General features: G+C 38.3%; 1 protein-coding gene across 2 annotated transcripts in view; it reads left to right on the plus strand.

Moving 5' to 3' along the window:
• The first annotated feature begins 2,959 nt into the window (after nt 1–2,959).
• Nucleotides 2,960–13,762, plus strand: part of LOC137295552 (molybdate-anion transporter-like) — a 78,412-nt gene continuing 67,609 nt past the window's right edge. Inside the window, exons 1-2 of one of the 2 annotated variants that reach the window (XM_067826941.1) lie at nt 2,960–3,213; nt 12,608–12,752. In XM_067826941.1, the coding sequence (XP_067683042.1) occupies nt 3,066–3,213; nt 12,608–12,752 (293 nt within the window). In that variant the 5' untranslated portion in view covers nt 2,960–3,065. The remainder of the gene's footprint in view (nt 3,214–12,607; nt 12,753–13,762) is intronic. The other variant, XM_067826940.1, reaches the window with a different exon arrangement.

Here is a 13,762-nt window from a genome sequence, read left to right on the forward strand (position 1 = left end):
TGTCAATATCATATCAATGTATCTCACCTTGATACAAATGTCACTAATTGAGCATTTCCTCAAATTCTGAAAAAAAAATATACAGATAATATCATATCAATGTATCCCACTTTAATACGAAATTCAAGAATCTCACTAACTGAGCATTTTGTTGAAACAAACTATGGCTCACCCGGTCTAAGCGATATCAAAACACCAACCCCGGTCAGCCAAATCCCACTGTGGCTGTGTGAGAGACCAGTTTTGACTAAATCTGGCAAAGCGAAAGGACACCAGCCATCTGGACAGTGTTCGGCACATGTTTCGCACTGTTGCAGTAGTGAATGGGTGACTGAGGAGTTTAGTTTTAAGCCGCACGCAGCAATGCCCTTCGCGACCAGCAAGCTGAACCTGGAGCACACGTGATCTGCACGCATAAGAACATAAGATAATACTCCTGTGCCTGGTTTTCCTGTACGTGGTTTTCCACAAATGACAATTCCATTTTTTCTATTAAAGCTTGGTTTACTTTGGTAACGACGTCTTTCAGATCTTTACTACAACACCCAGCTGATTTCTGCAAGGCGCAAGTGTGTCAGAGACTAGTGTTCTCTCCTTACTAATGCCTCTAGCCATAATATTAATAGCCATTGCTATCTGGATCTACTACCAACGGAGCAACTTGATTATGATTTAATGCCAGAGGGTGCGGCTAAATCTACCAGCGGGGCTTTAGAACTGCTTACTCAGTGGCGGATCCAAGGGGGATATTGTGGGGGTTGCACCCCCCGCCTTTTTTTTCAAAAGGCTGGATCCGCCCATGCCCCCCCCCCCCCCCCCCCCCCCAACACACACACACACACACACACGCACACACACTACCCTTTCACAGGACGATTAGGGTTTTCGCGGTATATAGTTAGCGGTATGCTTTCATGTACAAACTGATCATTTAAAGGAACGTGTTTTTGTGGCCGAGTCATGTTTTAATCATTATTAATTTCATAGTTTTTACGTTTCAATTTTAAGTACTTATATAGTTATCATATAGTGTATTGGTGTCAGCTTTAGCCACTCTACTGGGTCAGGCCAGGTTCTGACCCATCCGCTTACCCTCTGCACATGCTTCTTTTGTCCTTCTGGTTCAGTTTCTCTGGTCAGATGGCCACCTATTGTCTGCTAAGTTTTAAAGGTTAGTGTCATACATAGCTTGTTGGCAGTCAACACAGATCATTTAAAGAGGATCAGATCAATATATTGGATGTTTTGTGGAACATTTCTGGGGTTTAAGGAGTTTATTTATCAGATTAGTACAATAATATATTGTATATATATTTAAGGTATTGTATATAGTGTACTCCTTACAGAAGTCTTATATTAATGCTTCCGTGTATAACTATTTGCATCTATTGTTCTCCGACTATCAGTACAGTCGGTTCGATGTGTAATGTGAAATTTATCTAGATTACGTCATTGAATATCAATTACATATTTACATTAAATATGGCATATGCTGTTGGTCTCTACCAGTCTAAAACTAACTCGACAAAATTAACTTAAAATATGGTGTGAATGTAGAATCGTGTGAATGTCATATGAAATAGTGAGGGTAGATGTCAGATTTGTTGATTTTTATCATAACATATCTTATATACTATTATAAGTATTATCAAGGTTGCGTTTTAATTTTCTTAGAATGATCTGCGACTACATGTGAGGTTGTGTTCACTCATTGCCACACGGTGGTAAGTGTACTTTATAGGACCTTATAAGTATTAAACTTTATGCATTTTCCTCAGGTATATGTGTGATATATTTACTGAATATTGTAAATGATTTATGGATGTATGAATAGTTTTCATGTTGCTATTTATATTTAAAATGTAATTGTGCTAGTGAATTATCCGGGCTTGTTGTATTCCGTGAATATATGGAAAGTGTAATACTTCTATATGTATGCCATGTTATGTATGCTACGCTCAACTATGTAGTTACATGTGTGTATGTTTTCAGGGTGACCTCAGACGTTCACCTTCTGTCCTAACTTAATGTGAGTGGGGCTGCATGATATTACCACGGTAGTAGATCAGCAGTACAAAAATTTACAGCGAAATGTTGCACCTTTATATAGTAGAGAGGTTGTCACCCTTAAAATATTACCTTTCTGTTACTCATCAGCTTTTAAAATGACAATCAAACAGATTATTTCCAGATCAAGTACTTTCAAAGATTCTGTATGATTAGTTTTAGTTGAGATTATAGCTATGATTGTAAGTAACTGAAAGTAGCCCAAGAATGGGGAAACATTAGCTAGCACTTCCAATATGACAAGTCGGGCTCAGATTCAAACTGTCGAACCTGCATTAATTCGGCAACATGTATTCATAAGAAAATAGATAATAATTTGTATGGCATTATTTTCAGTGATATAACACTGGAATATTACACAATGTAAAATCAGTTTGTGATGTTCAATGTGTATACATATGTCATGTACGCATGATCACGACAGAAGCCCCCAATCTATGTTTACATTTTCTATTATCCTTTCTTTTATTCCTTTTTGGCGATAGTCATATTTGAGCTGTCGTTTTGGCGCAATACAAGCTTTCTTTCTGTATCACGGGACACATTTATACACAGAGAGGGTTGTATATAAATGTATTTCTTGGTTTTGTTTTTATTTGAAGTTTCCTTAATTGTGTCATAACATTCAAACATAAGTATATGCTTTTATTCGGTTGGTGACGGGAAACTTTTTTCAAGGTTGCAATCTAACAACAGATCATGGAACATCATATCATGCCTGAACTCTTGTCAATTTATGACTATAATCTCGTGGTGATATGGCCGCGAGGCAACGTCTTTGCACATAAGTATCAGAACGACGATCGAGCGACTCCAGAAGGCACATCGGTAGCATTGTGACGTGGTGCCCCTTCATTTGACAACCGAGCGTTAGAGTTACCTCGCTTGAATTGACCGCAGTTTACTTGTTTCTCAGACTCGAAGTCCAAGTAACGTCGGGCTGTGTCGGTGCTCGTAAAATTATTTTGACTTGTTGACGTGCCGGTCAGATTCTAAAGATGAATATCTTTCTACTTGGATTTTGGATTCTCAGTTTCTTGTGTGCGGTTTCCTATATCTACACACGGACGACACTGTCAGCGATTACCGAAGTTGGATTTGTGCAGTTTCAGCGAGCATACCTCGTCGTATATTTGCTGGCAATGGGTAGGTAAATTTATGTTCCTAATTACAACACCTTTCAAGTGTCGAAGAAGATGAACCTTACATTCCATGTTCGCTGTAATAAGCTGGTACTACAATGATATTTTCAGCTATTTTAGCCGATTTAAGAGGAGTACATATCGTTAGGCCTAGGGTGTTAAAGTCGACGAGCCAGCCAGTGTTTTGATATGTAACATGGTTGAATGATGTTGGTAGGCTATCTGCATCCGTCATACTATCGTCGGCAGGTGCTGCACATCAACGGTTTGAAGGGAAAATAATAAGTTTATCTAAATGGTGTATCATGATTCATTTTTGAATCTTGATTGTGTCAGGATGAGAAGTCTCTTGAATTACAGTTATGTGATAGATATATCATTGTTATCTGACACAACAAATCAACAATTTTTGAGAGGAGAAAGTGTTCTTACACATGGATGTCGGCATACCACATATGAACTATACCCTACTTATGCTAGAACTAGACTTCACACTCAAGTGTTCTGACTGTTTGGGAAAAAGAGAGCCACAAAACCTCAGTGACTTTCTATTCTAACTGATTCCCTGACAGAAAGGGAAGGTGCAAATGAAGTACAGGTTGGTTATCATAGCCATGCCTTTATTTATTTAGTGACAGTGTATTGATCATGTTGACAGATGTCATTTGTTAGAATAATGTGACAAATTTAGATTGTATTAGTTAAATATATCTTGTCGTGAAAACTGACAATAAATCAAACCAGGGAATGAGTAAAGACAGTAGTGGATGAATTACTTGAAATTTCTAATGATAATTGAGTGATGTTTCTTTGTCAGTTGTTTAAAAGAAGAAGACATTTCCTAAGTGGAAGTGAATGAATTTTGGACAATAGAATTGCAGTACTGCTGCAGGTACAGTCCGTTTGATTCCATTTGAGACCAATGAATTGCTCACTAACAGAAAATCTAATAATCGCAACAAAACCAAATTTTGCACAGCCACATGAAATCGACGGACCAACTCTGATGATGTGTCTCATAATTTGGGACACCCGAATAAAAAAGTTGTTTAACAAACGATCATCATTTTCTTGCCACCTTTCGCTACTTTGTATGAGGGGGGCCTTTTGCTGGTAGGTTACAGCCAGGTGGGCAAGGTGCACGTGTGAAATTGACATGTGATTTGCTTGGCAAACTAGACATTGGTGATTGCAGTACCTGAAACAATGAGATTATCACATGACACTAAGTCAATTATTTGCAAAGTATTTGACTTCTTTTAAAAAGGAAGATGAAAGGGGTAGGCCTCAATATGCTTTGGCTAAGTATCGTTTATGAACTGCATGTGCTGTTGGGATGACGGAAGGGAAGTTAAAAACTATCTTCAAAAACTATCTGGATATTGTATATAAGCAAAATACTTTTGTTGCTCTGGGTATTCTGAAAAAGCATATGGAGACAAATCATTCTTTGGTCATTTCAAAATATCAGTTATGGAAGTAGCTTCTCAAATTTGGTTTCCGTACAAAAATGTAGGCTCAGAAAATAGACGTGCACTGTGTGAGAAAAAAACAATACTTGCTAGTGACCAGTTATCACCATTTTTTAGCTGTTTTTAATGATTTGCTCCATTATTTCTTAACAGAATGAAATAAAATTTCTCCGAAACGCAGTCAGCAGGAACTACGGTAGTGTATATTGTGCTTTCACAACTACTAACAAGACCACTTATCGCCATTTCTGAATTTTTTTATGGTATTCACCTAATTTGACATAAGCTTGGTAATAATACTGTTGTGTTTCAAACCATGACATATTGAAGAAATTTCATAATTGGAATTTGTTTTGAAAAATAGAAATTTACAAGAACAAAACTCGCTCTCACTGTGATTGTTGATGGATGCTGATATAAGCTGATGGGATTGGGAATATGGAGATGTCAGTGTGGGGTTGAACATTTCGAGTAGTAGTTTGCAATTTTCGCAACGTTTGTTTTCGAAAAACGAAAAGATAAAGGTGAAAATTGACAGTTATATTTTGTCAGTATCATCTGCATGGTATCTGTTGAGTCCATAAAACGAAGATGGAAATTTGAGTCAATTCAGAGTTAAGTGATTGAATGTTTACATTATGGGTGTGTTCAGACAAATTAAAATCTGCACCTCTTATGGACTGAATTTTCAAGTCATAGATTCACGATACAGCTGGATGATTTTCATTCAATTCTCATTGTTTATGAAATTTCATGTCAATTCGCTAATGGTCACGTGACATACCCCGACATGTTTGGGTCTCGTCTTCCGAGGGATTCATATTTGTAACGCCTGCAACGTTAATACTCAATCAGAAAACAAACTCTTGTAACCTATCGTTTTTTAGATATGTCAATGTGTGAAATGCTATGGACCTACAAGTAAAACTGTCTACGCAAGTGCTACAGCCAGATGAGGTATTGAAATCGTATCCAAATTCACCCCGAAGATGCAATTCGCAGTTTTGAATTCTGTTTGAAATTCATTTTTCTATGATGTCATCTGCTCCTTGCAGGGCAAAGTTAATGACAATTATAGGGATCTTAAACCAAACCTTGACTCTAAATTACCATTCATTGTGTTTTTGGTACTTTTTAGTATGTCTTCATCTGAATGTCGAAGTAGAAAAACAAACAAAACGAAAAAAGCCCTGTGTCATTGTGGTCACTGGTAATTTTGTTGTTTGGTCGAATTGCCAGTACTCATACACAACATAATCAGTCAATTGAGAATTGCTGATAATGTTTAGGGAAACTTCACAAACTTTGAAAGTAAACTTACAGCCGTAGTGTTTATAAAATCATGTCATGCGGATGTCAGTTATGTTTTGCCCATTCCATCACAACTATAATTCAAAACTGTCTTTTCTGCATGTTTTTGGTAATTTTTAGTATGTCTTCATCTGAATGTCGAATTAGAAAAACAAACAAAACGAAAAAAGCCCTGTGTCATTGTGGTCACTGGTGATTTTTACCATTGATCACAATGAAATGAAAAGGAAATAAGAAGCAGCAGATTGTCTGAGTATGTCAGACTACTTACATTTTACATTAATCCAAATAAGTTGCTTGAAACACCAAGTTTCCTTCCAAACACCCTGCGCACCCATGTCAATGTACACAGCATTTTGAGAAAGCCACTTCCCGTTAATGGTATCATATTACATCAACACTGTCATACGTATCTGATATTTTCATTGTGGTGAGGTTATGAATGAAAATACACACGATCGTTTCTATTTTGATGCTTACATGTTTGTTTTTCATGCTTCTTTCAAATGTTTTCATTTGATTAATGTCAGTATTTATGTCTGTTGACTTTGGGACTAGACAAGAGACAAGTCTAAGTCAGCTTGCACCAATTACGCCAATCAAAGGGCAGTAACTCTGGCCTGTTCAGCAAACAGGCCTCATAATGGCATAGCATTTCAGCACTTATAGTGTGGTTACTTAGCTAAAAAATTCCACATGCTTCACATGCGGAAAAAGGTCATTTTCTGTGTGTTCTTTAATATTAATGTGTGAGACATGCCTGTGTAGAGTAGTGTTTTCTCTCAACACACTTTTCCTCAAAACATCCAGATTTACTGAACATTATGTGTTTGGAGACAAACCTACTGAAATTTAGGAGATTTTATATTCTAATTTGTTGATGTGTGAGAAAGTAAATTTTATGGCAGTGTGGTCAGTTCATTGGCTATAAATAAAATATGTCCCATAAGATTGCCGACTCTTTTCAGTGCAGAGCAGGTCAAGGCCAAGGTTGTCAATGGCAAATGGGCAAGACACAGTTCAGTTTGCGATGAATAAATGCATGTAGACTCATTATGACAGTAAGGTGTAAGCATCTCCAAAAAAATGCTTTCAATTCAACATGTTTTGGTGTAGGTTGTTTGTGTGTATACAGTGAAATAAACAAGAAAGTAGGTGAGTTACAGCTACAAATTCTGAGCAGAGATTTTGGCTTGGAATCGAAAAATCACTTTTTTTTTGTTGCTTCCAAAGGCCTTAGCTCTCAAAGTACTGCTTCGATTTTTGTGCTCATTTTGTATGCAAATCGATAGGCTTGAAATTTGTGCATACTTTTAATAGGATAGATACAGTGATCATTGTTGAATTTGCTTAGGAATGAACTTGTTATGATGACATTGTTACATCCCCTGTGTTTCATATTGTGTTAAGACCCTGTTACTGTTAGTGACAGTACGTACCTTGATTGCAGTTTTCAGTATCACAAGCCCCTGTAGGTTTCAGGACAGTATATGCAACACAGCCATGTGTGTTCAGCACACACCATGTATATAGAGTGGATGTAGAAAAATATGTTTTGTCTTGATGGATGCACAATATAATATTCATTGGATCAAATTCTTGGCCAAAAACAGATCTAAAGTGCCTGTAATCAAAGTGCATGTAATTTAACTCTTGTAGCATGCTGTGCCATTTCATTACTTTACAGGACTCCAGTTTCGTCCAAATTTTTAACATTTCCTTCTAGAAGCCCTGCTGTGATATTGCTGCAATGTCGCTAAAAGCAGCATAAAACTCAACTGACTCACTGTTAGAACCCTGGAAATGAGCAACCGAGGGTTAAAACTTAAACATGTTAAATGGGACCTGTGAAGGTCCGGGGTAGACTAGGCCATCAGCAACCCGTAGGCCATCAGCAAACAGGTGGTCAGGCTCAGGAACGACAGCAGTAATTTGGACAACTATCACAGTGATCACCTTCTAGTGTCTTTCTATCACAGTCACTGTTTGTTGTAAGAGGCAACTAACGGGATTGGGTGGTCTGGCTCGCTGACTTGGTTGAGACATGTCATCGGTTCCCAGTTGCGCAGATCGATGCTCATGTTCTTGATCACTGGATTGTCTGGTCCAGACTAAATTATTTACAGACTGCAGCCATATAGCTGGAAATTGGAATATTGCTGAGTGCTGCATAAAATGCAACTCACTCACTCTAGAACTTAAATTGCATCCCTGTATCTTCTATAAAGATTCTGAAGAAGAAATGCAAAAGATGACATAGCTGATCTGTGTCTAAGTATCAGTATGAAGCTAAAACAAAAGTAAATGATTTTGTCAGGACAATTATTAAATATATGATTTAACATGCTACCATTTTTTGAGGAAATATGCAGTTAAGTAGTGCTTTGTACCAGGTGTCTACGAAAAAATTGGTTTAGGGAATGTATTGCACTGATAATAATTTCATTTTGATTTCATATATTTCATACTAAGGTGGAGAATAACCAAAATGAGTGTAGTAAAGACATCCTCCATTATCGGATTATCAAGTGTATTTCATATGAGGAAAGGTTTATTTTCATAAAGATAAGGCAACTCACAGAGGACAAAGAGTTTGTAAACTTTGCTCTGTTGAGGTACAACAAGAGGGAGTTGCCCATGCATCTTCAAAGCATGATCTATGGCATAATTTCAGGTTTATTGTGTGCTACTTAATCAACAAAGTAAATATGTCTTCTTGTCCATGATGGGATACTAACATGTTTTTGTGCTTGCTGAACCGCGGGTTAATCCAAATAATCTTTGCCAATGGATCAGTATCACCTACAAGCATCAGAAACCAAAGGAAATGGGATAAGCTAGTATCTGTGATATGTACTTCTGCATAACCTGTTGTATGAAATTCATGCATGACAATCATTCCCTCACTCACAAAAATAAGGCTGGCATGCCTAATGTTGCAGAGAATGTTACACCTTCTGAAAAGAGTGTTGCTGAGCTTATTAGAAATACAACAGATGAAATAAGGGATTCCCCTCACAGTTTGAAAGTAGAAGTTGTTGACATGAAAGAAGACATGACGTTACAAGTCATGATTGCTAAATCATGAAACTGTGCAAGGAGCTATCACCCAAAGTAGCCATCTCATTCAGCTAAACAAGTAAGTTGTTCATGAAGGAAATACACAAAACTTGCTCATCTATGATACAGCAGAATCCTTGGAAGAAAATGCAGAATGGTTAGTTCAGGTATTCTTTATCGATAATCTGAATTCACTCAAGGTGGTGCATTGACTCCCTGTTTTGGAATACCAGAAAAAACGGCACCTTACATCACCCATCTGTATTATCTCTAAGTTTATCTGTATCTTGGATTGGGAAGCAGCCTTTAGAGCCAGGAAACTACTTACAGAAGCAGGGAATCATTATTAAAACTCACCTGACAGCCCTGGTAATCAAAGTATATGTAATCCACAGTAGGGAAGCTGCATCCTTTTGTGAGAGGGATGTTTTAAGATGTTTAGGAGGATCAGAGTGGTTTCAGCTAAAGTAATCTAAGAAGCTAAAGGCACCAATGAACCAGCATCCACATGTTGTCAAATTGACTGATACACAGTGTAACATATTATACTACTGACAAAAAATACGGGAACTGATGAAATCACAGTGAATGTGAAACTGCTCTGAATGTCCACTAAATCAAATTTTGGCGTGAGGGTCAATATCTGGTGTGTCCACCATGAAGGACAATTCACAATCACATTCACAACACCTTGATGGCATACTGTTGATTAATTTGCGGATGGTTGCCCATGGTATTGCCTACCATTCCTCCTGAAGAGCTGCACCAAGCTGGACCAGGTTGAGGGGTGCAGCGTCCCTGGTGTGCACTATTTCACCGAGAATATCTCGTTGGAGATAAGCTGTGACATTTTGGGCCCAGTGTGGTCTGGCATTATCATCTTGGACTTCAAAATTCCTGCTGATGATTCTAGCCAGGGGAGCCACGACAGGATGCAAAATTTTGTCAACAACGTAACGCTGACCAGTCAAGGTTCCATTAATGATGACTAGATCTGATTGTCTGTCATGTGTAAACCCCACCCCACACCATGACACTAACACCCCCATATTGATCATGGTCAATAATTGCTGCTCTGGCATACCGCTCACCGCTATGGCACCAACAATGTTTTCTGCCATCTCTGAATCTGAGGCAAAACCTTGACTCTTCTAAGAACATGGAGTAACGCAGATGGCGCAATTTTGTCCCTAATGCAACGCTACGGTAACGCTCTCTTTCAGCTCAGCGTTTGCTACATTCAATTTCTTAGTTCCTTTACTTTTTGTCAATAGTATTATATGGACATGTAAACAGTATGACTCTCACTGGTAACTTATGGTTGATGTAAATCAGCTCAAATATTTAGTCATTTTTTTTACTTGCATGAGATACATAGACTGTAAGATCTTTAGTATATCATCACTGTATGTGGACTAACTTATTTTTTATCCCCTGCTTTGCTTTGCGCTATACACGCAGCGGGGGATATAGCATTGGGCTCCATCCGTACGTACGGATTGGAATATCTTAAGAACCGTTGACTTCATTGTTTTCATATTTGGTATCTAGGTTTATCACAGTAAAAGAAAGGTCTCAGTGAGGTTTGGTGACCTAGACCTTCATCTCAAGGTCACAAGGGGACTTTTGCATTTTACCGTGTCAGCGAAATATCTCAGGGTGCAGGGCCCATTCAATTTCAGTTCGAACTTCAGTTAAATTTTCAAGGTCACAGGGACTGTGTTATTAGGAGTTTCATGCAGTGGTCAAGTTCTTAGTGACTCTTCAAAATATTTTTGTGTTTGAATAATGACAGTGCAAGATATCAAGAGAGTTTGAGAGTAATGTTTTGGTAACATTTTACTTCATCTTAAACTACAAACTACAATATGTTGACAAGATGTACATGTTTTGCCAAGTTTGTTGTATATTTTTTGTAATAACCGCCTATATTCCAATAAATAGAAATAAATGTTGAGTGTTACTTGGATATTGTGATATTTTTGTGCATTTAAGTTTTTTAGGACATCGGGGGCTGCTGAAAATTCACTGTGAAAGCTGGAAAACAGTTTATTTCTACCGTCCAATTGCTATATTTTTCTTCAGTCTAGACTACATATTGAATATGTGTGAACATATGCTGGCCTTTGTGAAAATATATGTTAATTATCATGTGAACATGTGCTGGCCCTTGTGAAAATAAGTGTCATTATGTGAACATGTGCTGGCCCTTGTGAAAATAAGTGTCATCATGTGAACATGTGCTGGCCCTTGTGAAAATAAGTGTCATCATGTGAACATGAGCTGGCCTTTTTATTATTTGCACATATCATGATGGACAGATCCTGCTGTATGTCCTATTGTGACGAGATATGAACCCATCTTTCAGATGACTAATGTCACTGTTGTCAGTCAGAATGGGTGTGTTTTGTTCAGGGTCAGATGGCATAGTTAAAGGTCACATGCTACCAAAAATGTAATCAAAACACAGTTATCACTTGTCCGTGATATAAACATTCCTTGGTAATTGTGAAAAAAAAAATGAACAAAATTATAAGCATATCATCGCATAAAAGCATTTAGTCAAAAGTGCAATATTAGTTGTTTGAACTCCCGATTTTGCTGGCTTTTTCCCCATCACATTTTTTTATCCCCCCGGCTTGTAATGCAGAGGGATATAGTTGACGTCTCGTCTGTCCACCCATCCGTCCGTCCGCCCGCCGCGTGCCCGTCTGTTCGTCCGTAATCATTTTGTTTCCAGAGCATAACTCAGAAACCGTTCAATATTTTTAGACCAAACTTGATAGATATAGTAAGCTCAACCTATAGTTGTGTCTTTTGCTATTTGCAGAGTTATGACATCTTTATTTTTTTGTTTTTCCATGGAACATTTTGGCGTTAATCTAGTGGTGGGGTGGGTTTCATTTCCGGAGCAAACCTCAGAAACCATTCAATATTTTTCTGCAAAACTTGGTAGATATATCAATCAGAACCTAAAATGGTTTGGGGATTTATTTTCTCGGTTCCATGGACGCGTTTCGGACTTTGTCTCAGAAGTGAGAGCTGTGTTTCGTTTCCGGAGCAGAACTCAAAAACCGTTCAATATTTTTCTGCAGAACTTAGTAGTTTTATCGATCAGGACCTAAAGTGGTGCCTTTTGCTATGTACAGGTGTTTGTGATTTCTTATTTTCTTGGTTTCCATGGACATGTTTCGGACTTAGTTCCAAAATTGAGGGATGGGCTTTGTTGCCGGAGCACAACTCGAAAACCATTTCATATCTTTCAACAGATCTTGGCAGATGTTATAGACAGATCTTGAAATGGTGACTTTTGCTGATAACAGATATATGGCATTTATATTTTTCTTGACTTCCATGGAAACAATTCAAAATGAGTCTAAAAAAAACAATAAGTAATTGTAAGATGATTTGTTCTTGAAATTTGTGACTTTTGCTGATTACAGATATATGGCATTTATATTTTCAATGAATTTCATGGAAACAATTCCAACTTTGTCTTAAAACATAATAAGTAAAAGGAAAGTAATCAGTTCCATTATTGCCTGTCTGTTTTAGCTGGTGACTGGCTACAGGGGCCTCACGTGTATGCCCTGTATGATAGCTACAGCATGACCACACATCAGATCGAGATCCTCTTTGTGGCAGGCTTTGGATCCAGCATGCTCATCGGCACAGTGGTTGGCTCCTTCGCTGACAGATAGTAAGTAGTGACACATCCACACCTAACCCATGCATTGTATTCTGTAGTGTCATCTCCACACTAAGCTCATGCATTGTAGTGACACATCCACATGAAGCCTTTGCATCATATTATTCGTAGTAACATATCCACACTAAGCCTATGCATCGTAGTGACTCATCCACTCTAAGCCCTTGCATTGTATTTTGTAGTGTCATCTCCACACTAAGACCATGCATTGTAGTGACACATCCACATGAAGCCTTTGCATCATATTATTCATAGTAACATATCCACACTAAGCCCATGCATTGCAGTGACACATGCACTCTAAACCCATGCATTGTAGTGACACATCCACACTAAGCCCATGCATTGTAGTGACACATCCACACTAAGACCATGCATTGTAGTGACACATCCACACTAAGCCCATGCATGCATTGTAGTGCTAGATCCACACTAAGCCCATTCATCGTAGTGACACATCCACACTAAGCCCATGCATGCATTGTAGTGCCATATCCACACTAAGCCCATGCATCGTAGTGACACATCCACACTAAGCCCATGCATGCATTGTAGTGCCATATCCACACTAAGCCCATGCATCATAGTGACATATCCACACTCATCCCATGCATTGTAGTGACACATCCACACTAAGCCCATGCATCGTAGTAACACATCCACACTCATCCCATGCATGCATTGTAGTGACACATCCACACTAAGCCCATGCATTGTAGTGACACATCCACACTAAGCCCATGCATGCATTGTAGTGCCATATCCACACTAAGCCCATGCATCGTAGTGACATAACCACACTCTCCCCATGCATTGTAGTGACACATCCACACTAAGCCCATGCATTGTAGTGGCATATCCACACACAGCCCATGCATTATAGTGACACATCCACACTAAGCCCATGCATCGTAGTGATACATCCACACTAAACCCATGCATTGTAGTGGCATATCCACACTAAAATCTAACTATACTATGTGGCTCTTTTATTAGGGCCA

Source organism: Haliotis asinina, chromosome 9 (genome assembly GCF_037392515.1).
Source record: "Haliotis asinina isolate JCU_RB_2024 chromosome 9, JCU_Hal_asi_v2, whole genome shotgun sequence".
NCBI classification, from domain to species: domain Eukaryota; kingdom Metazoa; phylum Mollusca; class Gastropoda; order Lepetellida; family Haliotidae; genus Haliotis; species Haliotis asinina.